Raw genomic sequence first — 20,550 nt, forward strand, 5'->3', positions numbered from 1 at the left:
ACGCCGTCATCGGTGCTGTCGACTGATATTATTGCTTAGTAACAGGACTTGAGGCCCGTTTTTTGGGTTTACTGGGACCCAGATTATGACTCTGCCCGTGGGGCCCTCATGATGCTTGATGTGACGATAAGCAGACCTCTGAGGCTGAATGTGTCCTGGCGGCTTTTGTCAGATGAGTTTTGAAATTTCCGCTTTAGAAACGTGACAAAGATTTAGTCGTCCATCAGGGCTGTGGGCAGTAAATTTTTCTGCAGAGATAATGAAGCATTATGAAGTTTATCGGGGTCAGTCAAAGCCCAATAATCAATCTGTGTGTGTGTGTGTGTGTGTGTCCTGCATCAACCCAAAGGTCATAGAAGAATGACTCGGTGAGAGGAAGGAGGGGCAGGAAAAGGGCAGAGTGAGCTGAGAGGATGATGATAAAAGTAATGACATCATCCATCACTTTGGTTCAGTAACTTACAGTCAAAGGTGGAAAATGAGTGCGGTGCAACCCACCTGTCCTAAACTCACACACAGCATCAACCTCACATCATTTTCTCTACAGCTGCATCGATTTACCGCAGGTCGTTCTGTCAGAGGCGAGCACGCCTGGTCTTCAGACTCTGGCACGATGCACTTTGATTCTTTGGAAGAAGAACGCAGACATCGCGCTAAAGTTCGTGTCAGACCCTTGTGTCCTCACAGGGCTCCTCTCTGTGTCAATCAGCACAGTTATTAATGCTTTGTGTGCGACCCCATCGTGCTGCTGAAACACCTCTGAGGACTCCACAAACATCTGCAGGTGCTCCGTAGTATCGCACACCGACGATGGTAGCAGCTGCGACGTGACGCCTCTGTGGACGGGACTTGTTTTTCCTGCACATCCCACGTGCCTGGTTGGATTTCTGGGAAGTCCAATTGGAAAGCTTCCTCGAACTCTTCATCGTGCTCCTCAAACCCTTTCTGAGAACAGAGCAGAGCTTATTATCAGATGGACATCCTCTGTAATGGCCAGCAGGGGGCGGCTGGCTTCAGTGAGCGCTCTCCTGATCAGTTTATGGTCTCAGTCGCTGCTTTCGAGTCTTTTCAAGTCAACATCATATTAATTTAGGAAATTATCCTCCGGTTTGAGTGAGGCAGGACCAGAGAGCGGGACAGGGTTAAAGGTCAGCCCCAAGTCACGGCTGGTTTCAACACACTGAGAAACAATCAACCTCGTTACCGATGACTTTGTCAGTATTTTAAAGGAGCTCCTGAAAATCAAAACCTGATTCAAATTTGACCGACGGCTGATTAAAGATCGTCTTCTCGGGCGCGTCGGGTCGGAGAAACGTCGAGCGCTCGTTCTGTGACGTGTTTCTGTCATAACCAGCAGTTAATGTTGCAGTAGATCAGAATATGAACAGCCGTCCATCCTGTGGCTGATTGTACGTTTGCAGTCTGAATATTGAGGCACGTGTAGCCTTTAGCAGACATTGTGATTAACACCTCGGTGCACAAGCTCGATTCATGACGTGCTTTGGTCAACAGGAAGAGCAACAGTAGCAGGAGATGGTCTGCTTTAAGGCGTGGCTGATCAGTGCCGTCCTCAGTGTGATGCTTTTATTAAAACAGCGTTATTATTCCTTATACTGTGGAAGATGAGCTCTCTAAACACCGGTGGGTTTTTCCTCTCGTCTCCGTGACATGTGCAGTTTTAATAAAGATGCCTTTCACTCATTGCAGTCGCATATCTCCTGCTCCAGTGCTGGATGTTCACAGCCAATCAGAAGAACATTGTCTTAGAGAGGGGAGGAGTTACAACTGCTGCACTGAGGCTCATGAGATAAAGAAGGATTACTTTGAACTGTGAATCATGCAAAGCTGCTGAAGGACATCAGCTGACTCTGAAACCTGAAAATGGGTCAAGATCAAGTCCAGGTTCAGATTTCTGGCTTTTGTAAATGTGAATATTAAAGCGCGTTGCTCCTGAAGCATTGGTTGCTTTCTGCGATCACATGTAGACTCGTACGTGTAGTGACGTTCGTGTCCTCGTGCTTCCCGGACTTTTTTTAGTCCGATCAGATTCCCAGGAGCTGTAATCCAGGAAGCAGACGCTCCATTTGTTCTGCCATTGACTGTCTCGTTCTGCTCCTGACCTAAATGTAGTACGGGATGTGCACGCACATCTCTCTGCATGTTTGATTTCACTCATCTGTGTGTGTGTGTGTGTGTGTGTGTGTGTGTGTGTGTGTGCAGCCTGAGCAAATAGTTCCCTCTCAGCCACCTGGAGTGCTGGAGTTGCTTTTATACGCCTCCTTTTCCCTCCCGCTGACTCCACCGTGACTCATTTAGCAAACAAACCTGGTGGAGTCGCTCTGAGTTTACCGGCAGCGCCGCGTCTGACGGCAGCGCCACAGACGCCAAACTCGGTGTCGTGTCAACACGTTAGAATAACTTCTAACGAATGCTTCCCCCAGTCCCTGCAGGTCCCTCCCGTCGTGTCAGCCTGCGGCTGGGAAAATGAAACGCGTCACAAACCAACATATGAAATAACCCTGGGTGTGAGTGGGCGGCGTGCGCGGTAAATAAACTGTTTCTCAGCAACTGATGCTGAAATAAGAAAATCAATAGAGCTGTAAAGAGCGAAATCATAAATAACAGCAGCTTAGAGTCAGACCCGCCTTCACTCACAGAGTACATGATGATGGTGCTGACGGGTTTATCAGCTCTGTTCACGTGCAGCTCAGCTTACAAAATACCCGAATACCTGAAGGTGGGCGTGGACCCGGAGCTGAGGACCATCTTCATCGACCATCTCAGACGTGCTCTCGCTGTCCTCTTTCTGCCGTTTGGTGGCGTTTCTGTGCGTTAGGGAGCGTCAACATGAAAACACCTTAACCATCATCCTCCAGCTCTCCTGTGCTCCACAGCTCCGTAGCCACCCGCCATCGTTATCTGTCGACGGCCCAACATCGCTTCACTAATGATGAGATTTCCATCCAAACGTCCTTCAGTCTGAAGACGGTTCGTCATCTTTGGAATTTAAACATATAGAAATGAAAGCAGTGTTGTCTGCAGGGCGGAGCCACACTGTGGGGGGGCCTAACTTTAACTTCCAGGTGTTTTACAGGAAGTGAGGCGTTCCTTTCAAAGCGATTGTGAAAGAAGAACTAATCATTTGATTTGGGTCGAGCATTAAAAGAGAGAGCGGTAAAGGTCGGCTGAATAATACAGCACCCATCGTGCACGTCAACATATTTATTATAAGATAAGGACTCGTGCACGCCACGATGTGGCTGACGAGTGTTTACGATGTACGATGAGACAATCTTCTTCTGCAAAATCACCTTTAAATTCAAACGACTTCTAATTCCTGACGGTGGGATTATTTCCTCCTGATTCTCGTGTATTTACAGGAAAACACTGTAAGTTAAATAAAATGAAATTCCATTAACCTCTTAAGCCCCAAACCTACCTGACCTTTTGCCCCCGTATCAGGGGCGTTGGGGCTTAAGCGGTTAATTAGGAATTCTGCTCTTAGTCCTGTTAATAAGTGTTAGCAGTGACCTGGCCTGGTCCTTGCTGTCAGCTCCTGACGGACTCAGTGAAGACACTAAAAACCTGTTTTTTACTTTGGTTTTGATTTGTGATTCTAACCGTGGAGCCTGGAAAAGCTGAAGTCTTTGTGAGCGTCACAGCAGGACGACTCTGGAAGGTCTGATGCTGAAAACACATCAAACGTTTGCTGGAAAACCAGATCTGAAGGTGTCGTTGAGGTCAGACGGTGATGAAACTGCCAATAAGCTGCACTGGTTCTGGTTTCTGTGGACGTGAGTGATATTAATGAAAACGCTGTCGCTGCTGCTGAGCTGTGAGGCGACTCTGTGAATGCTGAGCCAGCAGTTTCTGCCCCTGGCACTGACTTTGGATGACTGAACATCTCAGGCTAAATCAAAATAAACACACAATCAATAAAATAATCATAACTCCAGCTTAATAATAAATCAAGTGTGCAGGCTGTGGCTGATTTATTGAGGACTGCTGTGAAGCTGAATCCTTTATGATCTGCTGAGTCTTTGATCACTGAAGGAGCGCAGACGTCTGTTTGCGCAGCAGCTCGACGCTCCTTTCAGGTATTCTTCCCGTTAACCTTTCAATTCAATTCAATTCAATTTTATTCATATAGCGCCAAATCACAACAAAAGTCGCCTCAAGGCGCTTCATAGATACAGAGGAAACCCCAACAATCATATGACCCCCTGTGAGCAGCACTTTGGCGACAGTGGGAAGGAAAAACTCCCTTTTAACAGGAAGAAACCTCCGGCAGAACCAGGCTCAGGGAGGGGCGGGGCCATCTGCTGTGATTGGTTGGGGTGAGAGAAGGAAGACAGGATAAAGACATGCTGTGGAAGAGAGACAGAGGTTAATAACAGATATGATTCAATGCAGAGAGGTCTGTTAATACATAGTGAGTGAGGAAGGTGACTGGAAAGGAAAAACTCAATGCATCATGGGAATCCCCGGCAGCCTACGTCTATTGCAGCATAACTAAGGGAGGATTCAGGGTCACCTGGTCCAGCCCTAACTATATGCTTTAGCAAAAAGGAAAGTTTGAAGCCTAATCTTAAAAGTAGAGATAGTGTCTGTCTCCTGAATCCAAACTGGAAGCTGGTTCCACAGAAGAGGGGCCTGAAAACTGAAGGCTCTGCCTCCCATTCTACTTTTAAATACTCTAGGAACAACAAGTAGGCCTGCAGAGCGAGAGCGAAGTGCTCTAATAGGGTGATATGGTACTACAAGGTCATTAAGATAAGATGGGGCCTGATTATTTAAGACCTTGTATGTGAGGAGCAGGATTTTGAATTCTGGATTTAACAGGAAGCCAAAACAGGAGAAATCTGCTCTCTTTCTAGTCCCTGTCAGGACTCTTGCTGCAGCATTTTGGATCAGCTGAAGGCTTTTCAGGGAGTTTTTAGGACATCCTGATAATAATGAATTACAGTCGTCCAGCCTGGAAGTAATAAATGCATGAACTAGTTTTTCAGCGTCACTCTGAGACAGGATATTTCTAATTTTAGAGATGTTGCACAAATGGAAGAAAGCAGTCTGATATATTTGTTTAATATGTGCGTTGAAGGACATGTCCTGGTCAAACATGACTCCAAGGTTCCTCACAGCGTTACTGGAGGCCAAGGTAATGCCATCCAGAGTAAGAATCTGCTTAGATACCATATTTCTAAGATTTTCAGGGCCGAGTACAATAACCTCAGTTTTATCTGAATTAAGAAGCAGAAAGTTAGCGGCCATCCAGGTCTTTATGCCTTTAAGACATTCCTGCAGTTTGACCTCAGCCTTTCCAAGCAAACCTTTGAAAACGCTTTAAAGGTTTGGTCGTTAGAAATAAACTTGAGTTCATCTGAAATGTTGCAGAGTTGCTATATTTACACTTACAAACACGTCACATGAGCGTCAGGCTAATCGAGCAGGGAGCCCCGCCCTCTGTCAGCTTGGATTAAGCTTTTGCACGTATGAAGCAGATGAGCTGTCAGATTTCTGCACGTTCAGCCTCTTTTTTAAATTGTTTGTAGACATTTTGGATGCGTAACCGTCCTCGTCTCTCCTCCGCAGCGGCTGGCCTCGGTCGGCCTGGACGCCAAGAACACGGTGTGTATCTGGGAGTGGAAGAGAGGGAAGATCCTGGCCACGGCCACGGGACACTCGGACAGGGTGAGAGCGTGCACCAATCAGCTTCCTCTGCAGTTAAGCCTCGCTGCTTGCCGCCGTCTGGCAAAGCTTCTGGGCGGTGCCGTCTGAGCGGGACAGAAAATCAGCGTGAAGCACCACACACCAATCAGATCTCAATAAAAAACCTTTTACAGAGTTTGAAAGTGTTTCCTTCTCATCGTACTTCCACTGTGCATGCACGCGTTTTCACATAAACCCGATAACGGACGTTTCTTCTGTTCTCCAGATCTTTGACATCTGCTGGGATCCGTTTCAGCAAAGCCGCCTGGTGAGCTGCGGCGTGAAGCACATCAAGGTAACGCAGAAATCGTCGGTTTGTGCTCGTCTCCAGAAATGTGGAAGTAAAATTTAACGTATTCCTCCTACCCAGAAATATGACTGGTCAGCACATTGACCTTCTCCACCTTCATGTAGCCGCTTAGTTTCACTCGAGGTAATAAAATAGTTCCTCTGAACGCCCGTCATTAAATATCTCTAACGAGCCAAGAAGGAAGCAGATATAAAAGCTGGAGACAACTCCCAGCTCAGCTTCTCTCATCCAATCAGAGTCCAGTCCAGATATCAAAAAGCACCTTTACATGGTTCACTGCTGTGGATTTAAATACAAGACAAATCCAGGACAATTTAGATTGTTTTTTCTTTTTTATTTGCTGTTTTGAACACAAACACGACCAAAGCGTGCTCGGTGAGTTGGTGGAGATCACTCTTCCCCAGCCTGCTGGAGCCTCCTTCCCAGTGCTCTCAGTGTTCTCCTCAGTGGTATGCGCGGTAACCCTCTCGCAGGTGCGTCCTCGGCACTCTCTGTTTGGGTTCCTTGTTCCCTCCGCAGACCCCTTTCTCTCGCATCTCCGTCACTTTCTCTCGTGTCTCCGTCACTTTCTCTCGCGTCTCCGTCACTTTCTCTCGCATCTCCGTCACTTTCTCTCGCATCTCCGTCACTTTCTCTCGTGTCTCCGTCACTTTCTCTCGCGTCTCCGTCACTTTCTCTCGCGTCTCCGTCACTTTCTCTCGCGTCTCCGTCACTTTCTCTCGGGTCTCCGTCACTTTCTCTCGCATCTCCGTCACTTTCTGTCGTGTCTCCATCGCTCTCCAGAAACTCTTCCATGAAGCGGTCTAAAACCGGAAAGCCATCCTCCATGAAATGTTCAATGATGCTCATCACATCTTCACGTAGCTTTTCCAACGCCTCTGGCCTGTAGATTCCATGAATGGTGGCCACTTCATGACTGGCTTTAGCGTCCTTAGCCCCGTTTTTCTTTTTAGGCTTGTGTTTCAGGTCGTGGTCCATGTTTGCTTCTGTGTTTGTGAAGAAGTAAGCTCAGGTGTGTTTAGTTTTAAACTCTGCAGAGGGAACTGCGATGTAGCCGTTGTCAAGGTGATCATTGGTTCTTATGCAGACAGGGAGGGCGGCAGATTTTCATAGCATAACTTTAACCTTTCACATGCTCACTGTGGTGGTCTGAGCTGAATTTGTTGGGACATCTTGTGCTGACACAGTAAAACATGCTGTGCTTCATAAATTAGAGTCAGAAAGAAGGAAAAGGGAGGGCTTGTTTTAGGGCGGGGCTACTGTGTGATTGACACTTCTGGTGCCCGTTGGTCTTTCAGTTAGCCCCTCCCCTCACTCTTTACATGTGCTTTTGAAACTAAGTCCATCGTTAATCTGTAACGTATTCCTCCTACCCAGAAATATGACTGGTCAGCACATTGACCTTCTCCACCTTCATGTAGCCGCTTAGTTTCACTCGAGGTAATAAAATAGTTCCTCTGAACGCCCGTCATTAAATATCTCTAACGAGCCGAGAAGGAAGCAGATATAAAAGCTGGAGACAACTCCCAGCTCAGCTTCTCTCATCCAATCAGAGTCCAGTCCAGATATCAAAAAGCACCTTTACATGGTTCACTGCTGTGGATTTAAATACAAGACAAATCCAGGACAATTTAGATTGTTTTTTCTTTTTTATTTGCTGTTTTGAACACAAACACGACCAAAGCGTGCTCGGTGAGTTGGTGGAGATCACTCTTCCCCAGCCTGCTGGAGCCTCCTTCCCAGTGCTCTCAGTGTTCTCCTCAGTGGTATGCGCAGTAACCCTCTCGCAGGTGCGTCCTCGGCACTCTCTGTTTGGGTTCCTTGTTCCCTCCGCAGACCCCTTTCTCTCGCGTCTCCGTCACTTTCTCTCGCGTCTCCGTCACTTTCTCTCGCATCTCCGTCACTTTCTCTCGCGTCTCCGTCACTTTCTCTCGCATCTCCGTCACTTTCTCTCGCATCTCCGTCACTTTCTCTCGCATCTCCGTCACTTTCTCTCGCGTCTCCGTCACTTTCTCTCGCATCTCCGTCACTTTCTCTCGCGTCTCCGTCACTTTCTCTCGCATCTCCGTCACTTTCTCTCGGGTCTCCGTCACTTTCTCTCGCATCTCCGTCACTTTCTGTCGTGTCTCCATCGCTCTCCAGAAACTCTTCCATGAAGCGGTCTAAAACCGGAAAGCCATCCTCCATGAAATGTTCAATGATGCTCATCACATCTTCACGTAGCTTTTCCAACGCCTCTGGTCTGTAGATTCCATGAATGGTGGCCACTTCATGACTGGCTTTAGCGTCCTCAGCCCCGTTTTTCTTTTTAGGCTTGTGTTTCAGGTCGTGGTCCATGTTTGCTTCTGTGTTTGTGAAGAAGTAAGCTCAGGTGTGTTTAGTTTTAAACTCTGCAGAGGGAACTGCGATGTAGCCGTTGTCAAGGTGATCATTGGTTCTTATGCAGACAGGGAGGGCGGCAGATTTTCATAGCATAACTTTAACCTTTCACATGCTCACTGTGGTGGTCTGAGCTGAATTTGTTGGGACATCTTGTGCTGACACAGTAAAACATGCTGTGCTTCATAAATTAGAGTCAGAAAGAAGGAAAAGGGAGGGCTTGTTTTAGGGCGGGGCTACTGTGTGATTGACACTTCTGGTGCCCGTTGGTCTTTCAGTTAGCCCCTCCCCTCACTCTTTACATGTGCTTTTGAAACTAAGTCCATCGTTAATCTGCGTCTAGGACGCAGATCTGGCCTCGAACAGTAAGAAGGTGTCTCCCCGTCTCCTTCCTGACCGCCTCCGTTTGTGTTCGCAGTTCTGGTCCCTGTGCGGTAACGCTCTCACACCAAAGCGGGGGATTTTCGGGAAGACGGGCGACCTGCAGACCATCTTGTGTGTGGCCTCGGCTAAAGATGACATCACGTACTCCGGGGCGCTTAACGGAGACATTTACGTCTGGAAGGGACTCAACCTGATCCGAACGGTCCAGTCCGCCCACAGCGTGAGTCTCACCTCTGCTTCCCGTCGCAGCAGAAGGCCAGCGTGACACTCGTCTGCACGTCTGGCTGACGTGGGTCCATCGTTGCTTCATTGTGTGGATGCGTGTGTGTTCTCAGGCCGGTATCTTCAGCATGTATTCCTGCGAGGAGGGCTTCGCCACGGGCGGCAGAGACGGCTGCATCCGACTGTGGGACGTCGACTTCAAACCCATCACTAAGATCGACCTGCGAGAGGCCGAGCAGGGATACAAAGGTACGGTCACGGGGTCACCGCAGGTCATTACAGCAGCAAAGGTGACAGTGTTGCATCACACAGGTGCACACAGGGACGAGGTCTCAGCTTCTAACACGATTTAACAGAAAAGGTTCGTTTGAGGCTGCAAAGTTAAGGTACGGAGAGGGGCTCAGGTGGGAGGGAGGGGCGGGTTTATCTCTATTCTAAACAATGAGGAGGAACGGTCCTTACATCCCGACGGTTCTTTGTCAGCTGAAGGTTTTAAAATGACCTGATTTTCTTTGAGGAGGTTTCTCATCTTTATTTGACCTGATTCAGCTCAAATCCAGAGGTGGTGGCTGTTTGAACCCCTCGCCTCCCCCTCCTCTGAAATGTCGCTGCCCAGCAGGAGGTGCAGACGTACGCTCTTCCTTCCGGAGCAGCTCGAGGGCGAGCCATTAATCCCACCGCCTCCTTTTAAAATCTCCTCTCTGAAGATTTTGAGGAAGAAGTTAAAAAGGAAGAAAAGATGAAAGGAAGGAGGCAAAAGTTTTGTGAGTTTGAAACGAGTTCTCCTCTTTAACACATCTCTGCTGCAGACACGATGGAGCTTCTGATTAACCGTCAAAGTTCATCTCCTCAAAAACATCCTGAAACCAGTCGCTGTGACATCTGTGGACAGGAAATGTGGGAGCATCCTGCTCTAGGACAGCTTTGCATGATTCTCCTTGTTTCTTATAACGCTCAACGGTTTGAATCCGTCCGAGTTCTGACATTGACCGACGTGACCCAACAGATACAAACCTGCCATCTCATGGTGGATTAGTCTGAAAGGCTGCTAATATATCGGCGCCTAAAAATGTTGGAGTTCCACGCCCGATGAGACGACGAGCCCGTCCTCTTCGCCTCTCGCTGCTCTGTACGTGGACAGGAAGTCGGTTTGTTTCTGCTTCCTTCTCCTCTCCCGCGGTGCGCCGCGCTCTTCCTGCGTCTGAAGCTGAAGAAAAAATAATCGTTCCCAGTTATTTCCCACGTGCCTCACAAACTCTTCTGCTGTCGGCCTGTTTTGGCTGCTGAACCTCTGGAGTTTCTAACAACATTACAGGAAAACATCACATGCTGAGCGATGCCATCAGCCACAGCAGATGCTCTTAATTGGCGAGCGCTGAGCTGCTGAGCAGCTTTGCTAATTACATTTCCGATGGTGGAAAAAAGCAGTTTTAGCAGCAAAACTTTAAAAAAACACGAAGGTTGAAGCCGAGCTGAGTCAGCAGGTTGAACTACATTCACAAAGTCCAGATCTCCCTCTGATCAGACACCTCCTGCGCTCCTCCTGGGGGTGTTCTGAACTGAGATGAATGATGTGAGTGTCCACGTGTCTCTGCTGTAGTGCAGGTGTGCGTTTCAGTCAAACCGGATTCTTTTCCTAAAACTAACCGAATCATTTTTGGTGCTTTTAAAGTTAAAATAAAAAACGAAGCAGTCCAGAGGTTCATGGAGCTCCGTCCACCCTCACCTGGCTGCACCGCCACCTCTCCAGCCTCCAGCAGCCAGCGACAGCGGAGCTCGTCTTCATTTATTTAGTGGATTTAACCACCGAGTTCATCAAGACCGAGGACCTGCTTCCTCTGCAGCGCTGTCGTCTTCCATTTTTATCCTCCTGTTTGCTTCTTTTCCTCTCCACTGGTTTTATTTTTGTCTTTCTCCTGATGTTTTGACAGTTTTGTGTCACCTTACCTTCTCCTTTCCTCTCCTCCCTCCTTCAGGTCTGTCTATTCGCAGCGTCTGCTGGCGAGCCGACCGGATCCTGGCAGGGACGCAGGACAGCGAGATCTTTGAGGTGAGGAAGAAGACGAAACCTCACGCTGTTCCCTCCCTGCGGCGACGCGTTTCAAAGAGTTTTATTTTTGTGAAGACCTCCTGCTGACACGCAGGCAACAAAATGTTCTCATTAATCAAAACTGTGAAGAGTTTCTAATGTCAGGCAGTTTTAGCAGCTCAGATCGGCACTGAAACGTGCGTGATGTGGTGCTTTAAAATGTGAAAACCTGCTCTTGAGTTGTTGTACCTGTGCAGGTGATGGTGCGGGACCGGGACAAGCCGCTGCTCATCATGCAGGGACACAGCGAGGGCGAGCTGTGGGCGCTCGACGTTCACCCCAAAAAGCCTCTGGCTGTCACCGGCAGCGACGACCGCTCCGTCAGGTCGGTGCTCTCTTTGGACTGTGAATCATGCAAAGCTACTGTGGCTGAGTGTGAAAATGGAAGCACAGAGCTGAGGCGAGCAGAGTGATACAGATCCTTACACTGAGTGCTGCTTTGGCTCTTCCTCACAAAATCACTTTGTTTTCATCTGTTATGAACAAAAACTGACAAATCTGAACCTGAAACAACCTGAAATCAGCTCATGGAGACATCATGTTGCATTTGTACCTTTCTTAAAAATATCAAAGATTATAAATTTAACTTGTTGATTACACCTCTGTGTGTGTGTGTGTGTGTGTGTGTGTGTGTGTGTGTGTGTGTGTCAGGTTGTGGAGTCTGGTGGATCACGCCCTCATCGCTCGCTGTAACATGGAGGAGGCGGTGCGCAGTGTGGCGTTCAGCGTGGACGGATCCCAGCTGGCTCTGGGCATGAAGGACGGATCCTTCACTGTGCTGAGAGTCAGGTGACACACACACACACACACACACACAGCTCTTAATTGGTTTCCTATGTGAATGACAGATTATGTACGTCCAGTCTTGGTGCCTGTGTACAAATTAAAGCTGTTTCTGTAAAGTGTTGATGGTTTTCTTCCTCTCTCTGTCCTGTGGTGTCCCCCAAGGCTCTAGTTTTGGCCCATTACTGCTTTCTTTACATACGTTAAAATGTCTTAAAGACCTAAAGAATAAACATGAATTTAATTTTATGTTTGTGAAAGAATAAAACAGGTTGTTATGTTTGTGCTGCCTCCGTTGGCCACTCAGCGTCATGCATCCATCAGTCTGGGACACGAACATGTGATTACTCCAGTTTTGGAGTCACTGCATTGACTTCCTGTCAGTTTTAGGCTTGATTTGATTGTTTTAAAGATTTTAAATGTGCCGGCACGGCTGCACCGGTCTGATCCTAGTCGTGTTCACGCTCCTGTCAGAGCATCGCGGCCTGCTGATCAGGTGATCGTCCATATTAGGATTTAGACTTGAAGTTAGAGCGATGGAGCTTTTTCAGCTCTTACTCCGAATCTCTGGAATATCGAATACCGTCCCATTTCACCGCCCGACCCGTTTCTACTTTTAAGATTTCTGCTTATAATCAAACTCATTTCTACTCTCTGGCCTTTAACTTGAACAAGCCTTTACGTTAAATGTGCTGTACGAACACAGTCACGCTGTTTTTGTAACGTATGCGTGTGCTGGTCTCCGCTCCTCTCAGAGACATGACTGAGGTCGTTCACATCAAGGACAGGAAGGAGGTGATCCACGAGATGAAGTTCTCGCCGGACGGCGCCTACCTCGCTGTCGGCTCCAACGATGGACTGGTGGACATCTACGCTGTCGCCCAGAGATACAAGAAGGTCGTGTTGGAGAGACAGCGAAGAAGGTTGAGATGTTAGAAGCGAAGCTAACTCCGTCTCTGACTGTCTGCAGGTTGGAGAGTGCAGCCAGTCCTCCAGTTTCATCACTCACCTGGACTGGACGCTGGACAGCAAGATCCTGCAGACCAACGACGGAGCTGGAGACCGCTTCTTCTACCGGATGCCCCGTGAGTCTCTGGGGTCGTAGGTCAAACCTGAAGCTGGGCTGATTCTGCTCATTCTCACCATCTTTTTATTCTTGGCCTCCGCCTGAGTAGCTTTGCATGATTTAGAGCTCAGAATAATCCTTCTTCATCTTACACTGGGCCTACAAAACCTAAACCAACATTGAAAGCGTTAAAGTGACAAAGTGAAATAAAACCAGCAGAAATAAACTGAGTTTAAAGTGAACCCTGTGACGCCGACTCCATGCTCTCGTATCTTTGTGAATATGCTGTCGTGCTGTTTTTGCAGAATGCTGATGTTTAAAAAAAGTTGGAGCCATGTCAGCATCCGTTCTTTTTAATATCGCTGGTTTAGCTGACTCTGTGTTTTCATATTTAATCGGCCTCTGAGGACCGAGTGGGCGCTGGAGACGTCCGTCTGCTCTGCAGGTAGCGCTCGTCTGCAGAAGCTGGAGCTCTCCTGCTCATTCCCACCTCCTGAACACCACCAGGGCAGCTGTGGATGATTTACATCCATCTTCTTCCGCTTGTCTGGGGCCGGGTTGCGGGGGCAGCAGCCTAAGCAGAGAAGCCCAGACCTCGCTCTCCCCAGCCACCTCCTCATTTTAAAGAATCAATCGATCAAACTTGAGACGCTTCTCTGAATTACAGGATAACAATAATAATAATCTCAATTCTTAATCAGATATTAAAATATAAACACTAAAGTCACGTACGTGTATTTACAGTCTACATATTTTAAGAATAAAGACAATAATTGTTGTCAAAATCTATGTTTTTATAATATTTAAGAAATTAAATGATGTTGTTTAATATTGATGATCAGAGCGATGTGCTCTTCTAAGTGTGGGATCTAAACGCAGCTCATTGTCAGGATCCTGGACGCATCGTGATAAAAGAGACACGAGGACGAGCTTCAAGAAAGCTCTGAAAACAGTAATAAGAAGCTTTAACGTCTTTGTTCTCATGATGAAGATATTCGTCACTATTTTGGGTCCCACTAAAAAAACAAAGCCTGTTACATCCCTGTGAGGCCTCAGAGTTTAATGAGCTGCTGTATAAATAAACTCTGCTTATTTCAGCCTCTTTTATTTCACTTTAATGCGTCTCTGATGTTTTACTAACTTTGGACTCTCGAGCCTCATTATCGAGATCGGACCATCAAAAAATCTCTTTTTTCTCACAGTTTACTGGAGACTTCCTGTTAACGCAGTACTCTGAGGACAGTTTCACTACCTGCAGCGTGCTCATTACTGACAGCTCAGTGCAGGGCCGTGGCTCATGGGGGCCCGAGGGGGCTCCGCCTCCTGCAAGTCGTTTTATTTTGTTTGTTCCCGGTACGACACTCCGGGTATCCGCTGGGTGCAGAGGTCACGACCAACAGCATCACACGTGTGACCAGGTGACACAGCAGCCTGATGAAGGTCTTATCTTTAAGCGCAGGTCGACATGTTAGCGTTAGCGAGCATCAGTGCTTAGCGCCTAGCCTCACAGCCTTCAGTGGGAGCGTTTGGTTCTGCAAATACTTTCAATGATTTATTGAAATGTGCAAACACACGTGTAAATACATGTAAATACAGTGTATATGATAAAAACCTGCTGACGTCACCACTGACTGACGTGACCATGATGTTGATCCATCAGACCTGATGCTCTGGTCTTCTTGTCTCAGACCGCGGCCTTTCCTCCTGTTCACCGACACATTTGTGATGAGGCTTCAGTGAACAGCAGAGGATCAGCTGAAGGACCCGTGTTGGGTCTTTGCTGGACATGATGTTCATCTGCTGTAGACGGTTTTAGACCCTTGAAGGATTCGCTGCACACCTGCTGAGACACACCAAGTTTCCACCGTGTTGATGCAAAACTACAGTTTTATGTCAAGCTGTGTTATCTAACGAAGTGTGTGACAGGCTGCTGCTAACAAAGAGCCTAAAGACATTTAAAACGGGTTCTTTGCAGAGTCGAACAGATTCCTGACGTCTGTGCAGCTGTCAGTAAACTCTCAGACAGCAAAGCTGCACAGCCTGTATCGACACTGGCATCTCAGAATTGCACAAAATGCTTCAGTCAGACTAAAAACAAACATTTAATGATTCTGTCAGAAGTTAAAAGGCTTTTTTAGCTCGTTGCAGGTCTCCACAGAGGGAGGAGCACGCACCGGAGCGCAGGAGGCTGTCCTGGTTGAGTCCTGCTCCTTCAGCCTGTCTCCTGCACATATTCATGCCTGCGAAGGACAAGCTGCAACACTTAAATTCAAAACACGCAGAAACCCGCGGAGAGAAACGCCGCCGGCAGCGACGCAGATATGAATCTGCACCGTGAACACGTTTCTCTATCTGCTTCTGTCGGCGCGGCGGCGTCGATAAAATCTGTGGCGCTGCTGTGTATCACTTACGTCAGCACAGAGATCAGCCGCGGCGCCCTAAACTATGGAAATGAGTTTTATTCTTTGGTCGTCACTGCCGTCTTCTTCTTCTTGTCCTCCCGCAGTGGGGAAGCTGGTCAATAAGGAGGAGGTCAAAGGTCAGCGCTGGGCCTCCTGGAGTGGCGTGCTGGGCTCAGAGGTCAGCGGCATCTGGCCTAAATACTCAGCCCAGACCGAGATCAATGCCGTGGACGCCAACCCCTCCGCCGCCGTGCTCATCACCGGAGACGACCTCGGCCTCGTGAAGCTCTTCCGCTTCCCCTGCGTGAGGAAAGGTCTCCGTCTCCTCCGTCTCTCCGCTCCACGCCTTCTTTCCTCTGCTTCTTTCCTTTCATAACAAACCTGTGTTTCCTCCAAGGAGCCAAGTTTAAGAAGTACATCGGCCACTCGGCCCACGTCACCAACGTCCGCTGGTCACATGACCTGCAGTGGGTGCTGACCACAGGTGGGGCCGACCACGCCCTCTTCCAGTGGAGGTTTCTGCCGGAGTCGGTCATGAACGGAGGCCCGGACGTCAACATCCAAGGTACCCGTGAGTAACGGAGGAATCCAGCCCGCACACGCTCGCTGGAAACACCAGCCTGGGACAAACGTGAGCTTTTAGAGATTAGATCCAGCTCGGCCATCCAAGCTGCACTGGGGTCCCAGCAGGCCGTGGATAGGCTGTCGTAGTCCCACACAGACCTACAGGTAGTCAGTGGGTTCATATGTAAGAGCTTATTTATCTAAAGATTTAAATCACACGCACAGTCACCTCAAGGTGCTTTACACTGTAACACAGAGAAACACCAACAGTCACACGATCTGAAAAGATGCTTTTTAGCAGGAAGAGAAACATGCAGAAGAAGTGTGTGTTTTAAATATAATAATAATGATAATGATAAAGCATGTACAGATATCTATGCACTATGCAGGTAAAGCCAATACTTTTATATTTTATTTATGAGCATGTGAAAAACCAAAAAGTAAAATAAAAGAGATTAAAAAACATTAGAAGCAAAGTAGAAGCCTGTGATTGTGACTCTGGTGTCTTTGGTATTGTCTCCTCTTCAGACAGTCACGGAGACTCCAACAGCGAGGAGTCGGACAGCGACGTGTCTGACGTCCCGGAGCTCGACTCTGACATCGAGCAGGAGACGCAGATTCACTACGACAGACCGGTACGACCTGCGCGGCGGCGGCTGGTCGGGGGCCTCAGGTGCTCCACGCTGGCCCCGCCGAGCGGCTGTGAATGTTTCTGCTGCGGCGCCCGCTTCAGTGCGTCCGCCTCGCTCTCATTCCCATCAGCCTGCAGGGCTCAGTGTAGTTTCCATGGTGATCATGAAACACGCCTTATCTCCTCTGCCAGCCGCTGCCTGGCACACGTCCCTGTGACTGCTGTTTGCAGGGCGCCGCCAGCGTTGCAACAATATGCTGCTTGTAGATAGAGCTGAGTGTGTGTGTGTTTGTGTTTAGACTTGGTCTCTGGCTCAAAAGCTTAATTAGCTCGAGCCTGAAAAAGTGGATTATTAAAATTCCCACGCTCAGCCTGCCCGGCTTCCTTCCCTGTCCCCTTCCCTCACATAATCCCTGCTTCCTTCTCTCCTCCCTTTTCCTAAACACCTCCTCTTTCAGTTTTTCCTTCTCATCTCCACGTTTTTGCTCCTTCCCGCCCTCTGCTTCTGGTTTCAGCCCTCTTGGAGGCATGACTCTTCCATGTGTAGTTTCAGTCGATCTGGCACCGCCCACAGCTCGTAGCCATAGCTGAGGACGAGAGATCGACGCTTTGATTTCATGCTCGGCTCTCTCTCCGCCTCCATCCATCATTCACACCTGTCCATCTCCTGCTCCACCCGCCGCTCGCTGCTGAACACGGAGGGTCGAAGACCTTCTGCACAAACCGCACTTTCCCGACCAGGACCTCTTTGTTCCTCTTAGATGCTAATAGATATCTTGTTGCCAATAATAATCGTTTTTCTTGTTGATGGGCTGTTTACACTGGAAACATTCGTCTCTCACAGACTGTTGATAAATGGTCAGACTCTCAAACACCAGCGAACAGATGTGTCTGAGCCGAGGCTGCTGGCTCGCTCACCTGCTTTATTTCATACTGGCATGAACATAATAACTGAACATCAGCATTAAGTGCTGTTTATTAAGCAGTAAGTGCAGAGAGGTTTCAGTGCTCTCCTTTAGATTAAAATAAAAGTCAATAACTGAATTCAAGGAGCTGTTTGGCTTTGATTTATTGTCTCTGGAGGTGAAGTCGAAGCAACCGAATCGTCTCCGGTCACAGTTAAACGCTCAGCCGCCGTGACTCTGCAGCGTTTTGTAAATGAAAGCAAAGGGAAAGTGGAGCGCCGCCAGTCCCAAACCTCCAGGGAGCAAAGCCGGTCCCTGCGAAAGTCTCAAACACGCCGACTCGACCTCGGCACATAAAGAGCAGGTGCAGTCTGTGTGCTGAGGGTGGAGGCACTGCAGTCTGCAGCTCAGCAGGCCAGCGTGTGGACAGCAGATCTACCACTTCCTGTCCTCCAAAGCCTCCACACACAGCACTGACTGCAGCTTTGCAGCACTAACACATGCAGTCGTCACAAAGCTGAAAGCTTTTACCGCCGTCGCAGGTTGAACGCTCTGCTCAGCGATGTGCTTATTTACAGGGCTATTCTTGGTGCGCTCCCATCTCACTGACCCACATCTATCAGAGAAGTGTGGGCAGGTATCGGTCCTTATCTTTGGAGACTTGTTATTTCTTCTTCCTCTGAAGCTCGGACTGAGTTTGAGAAAAAAGGCGTTGGGGTTCGCAGCTCCATCCGCCTGCAATCAGCTGCAAAATCAATGAAATGTTTGGTAAATGTGCTGAAGGTGAGCTGGTTACTGCAGGCTGCACGTGTTGTTCCTGAGCATCGCAGCTCCTGCAGAAGCTTCTGATTCTTTGTCTCACCTGCACCTGCTGCCTCACTTTGTTTTGCTGCTGATTGAACAGATTTCATCCGGGATGTTTTTATCCGTCGCCGGTGTTCCTGGGTAAATAAAGATTAGGTTTCGGGATAATCAGCATGGCTGTATACGATTCTCTTCATAAGAAGTGAAAATCACCCTGAATCTGAAATCTGTTCATTGCATGTGTACGTTGAGGTGTTTTGAGCTTCTGATCCTCTGCAGCAGCAGCAGCAGTGTTGGGCGTTCATGCTCTCCAGAGGAAGAACCCTTTCAGTGTAAATGTCTGTTTCCTGTCTGGATTACCTCCACGTGAGCGTTGGAGCGTGTTTGCTGTCTGCGCAGGTGTATAAGGAGGACCTGCCTCAGCTGCGACAGCAGAGCAGAGAGAAGAAGCAGCAGGTTGGATCTCTGAAGAGGCAGAAAGGACCGGACCAAGGCCTGCGACTGCAGTTTGTTCACGGGTAACTCAGCCGGCCTGTGGTCGTTGTAACATGCAAGCTTTATGTCATTAAAGGTCACACGTGGGGCGTGTTTTTACTGCGGTTGAGTGATATTAGATATTATTATAACGGTGTTGTGTTAAAATCTCGTACACACCGCTGAGCATAATCATCGTTTATCCTCTACAAGACATTAAAATAAGAAACCACACAGACACGTTTCTGTGGGTGTAACAGAGAGACAACACTGCCACCATCAGGTCAAACTGCAAACAGCATCAGCCAAAGATGTGCATGATCACACGTGTGTGTCTGTGCAATACTAAAAAATGATTTCTCTGTGCAGTTACCGTGGCTACGACTGCAGGAACAACCTGTTTTACACGCAGGGCGGGGAGGTGTTGTACCACGTAGCAGCGGTGGGCGTGGTCTACAACCGTCAGCTGCATAGCCAGCGCTTCTACCTGGGCCACGACGATGACATCCTGAGCCTCAGCATCCACCCGCTGAAGGACTACGCCGCCACGGGACAGGTGAGGCAAACACGGGACCGACGGTCACGTGGTCGTCTGGACTGTGATGGATGATGCTGTGTTTAAGGCTACAATCGAATGTTGAACAGAAAGATACTTTAGCATTTAAAGCAGGGGTGTCGAACTCCAACCCTCGAGGGCCGGTGTCCTGCAGGTTTGAGATCTCATCCTGGGTCAACACACCTGAATCACATGATGAGTTCATTCCCAGGTCTCTGGAGAACTTCAGTGCATGTTGAGGAGGTCATTTAGCCATTTAAATCAGCTGTGTTGGATCAAGGACACATCTGAAACCTGCAGGACACCGGCCCTCGAGGCCTGGAGTTCAACACCTGTGGTGTAAACGGACCTGGAAGGTCTCTGGGCTGTGACTTAAAGACAGTTTAGTTTTATCCATAATCGGTATTTATTTGGATAAAGTTGAGTTTTGTTGATCATGCTCCACGTTTCCAAATCTGCACATTTGGAGTGCCGCAAGGATTGATTTTAGGGCCTCTGTTATTTAGCTTGTATATTACTGACCTCACACTGGGCTGTGAGGATGTTCAAATTCTCCTGTGTGCAGATGACAGTCGTCTGTGGCCACAAAGCTTTGTGTACACGGTCCCTGCGACCCTGACATGGATTGATATATGGATGGGTGGATGGATGGATGGATGGATGGATGGATGCATGAATGGATGGATGGATGGATGGATGGATGGATGGATGGATGGATGGAAGGATTCATGGATTGATAGATGGATGGATGAATGGATGGATGGATGAATGCATGAATGGATGCATGGATGAATGGATGGATGCATGGATGGATGGATGGATGCATGGATGGATGGATGGATGCATGGATGGAAGGATTCATGGATTGATAGATGGATGGATGAATGGATGGATGGATGCATGAATGGATGGATGAGTGGATGGATGCATGGATGGATGGATGGATGAGTGGATGGATGGATTGATGGATGGATGCATGGATGGATGCATGGATGGATGGATGGATGCATGGATGAATGGATGGATGCATGGATGGATGGATGGATGCATGGATGGAAGGATTCATGGATTGATAGATGGATGGATGAATGGATGGATGGATGCATGAATGGATGGATGAGTGGATGGATGCATGGATGGATGGATGGATGAGTGGATGGATGGATTGATGGATGGATGCATGGATGGATGCATGGATGGATGGATGAGTGGATGGATGCATGGATGAATGAATGGATGGATTGATAGATGGATGCATGGATGGATGGATGA

General features: G+C 48.3%; 1 protein-coding gene across 10 annotated transcripts in view; it reads left to right on the forward strand.

Moving 5' to 3' along the window:
- The window catches only part of LOC309720574 (echinoderm microtubule-associated protein-like 6), a 68,365-nt gene that overhangs the window by 26,514 nt on the left and 21,301 nt on the right, over positions 1-20,550 (forward strand). For all 10 annotated transcript variants that reach the window (XM_082557615.1, XM_082557611.1, XM_082557614.1 and 7 more), the window contains exons 3-16: positions 5,593-5,691; positions 5,936-6,004; positions 8,817-9,002; positions 9,118-9,253; positions 10,981-11,054; positions 11,291-11,418; positions 11,745-11,882; positions 12,632-12,773; positions 12,847-12,961; positions 15,449-15,658; positions 15,742-15,909; positions 16,437-16,543; positions 18,648-18,766; positions 19,092-19,278. In XM_082557615.1, coding sequence (XP_082413741.1) covers positions 5,593-5,691; positions 5,936-6,004; positions 8,817-9,002; positions 9,118-9,253; positions 10,981-11,054; positions 11,291-11,418; positions 11,745-11,882; positions 12,632-12,773; positions 12,847-12,961; positions 15,449-15,658; positions 15,742-15,909; positions 16,437-16,543; positions 18,648-18,766; positions 19,092-19,278 — 1,878 coding nt within the window. The remainder of the gene's footprint in view (positions 1-5,592; positions 5,692-5,935; positions 6,005-8,816; positions 9,003-9,117; positions 9,254-10,980; positions 11,055-11,290; positions 11,419-11,744; positions 11,883-12,631; positions 12,774-12,846; positions 12,962-15,448; positions 15,659-15,741; positions 15,910-16,436; positions 16,544-18,647; positions 18,767-19,091; positions 19,279-20,550) is intronic.

Source organism: Aulonocara stuartgranti (genome assembly GCF_965226115.1).
Source record: "Aulonocara stuartgranti genome assembly, chromosome: 13".
NCBI classification, from domain to species: domain Eukaryota; kingdom Metazoa; phylum Chordata; class Actinopteri; order Cichliformes; family Cichlidae; genus Aulonocara; species Aulonocara stuartgranti.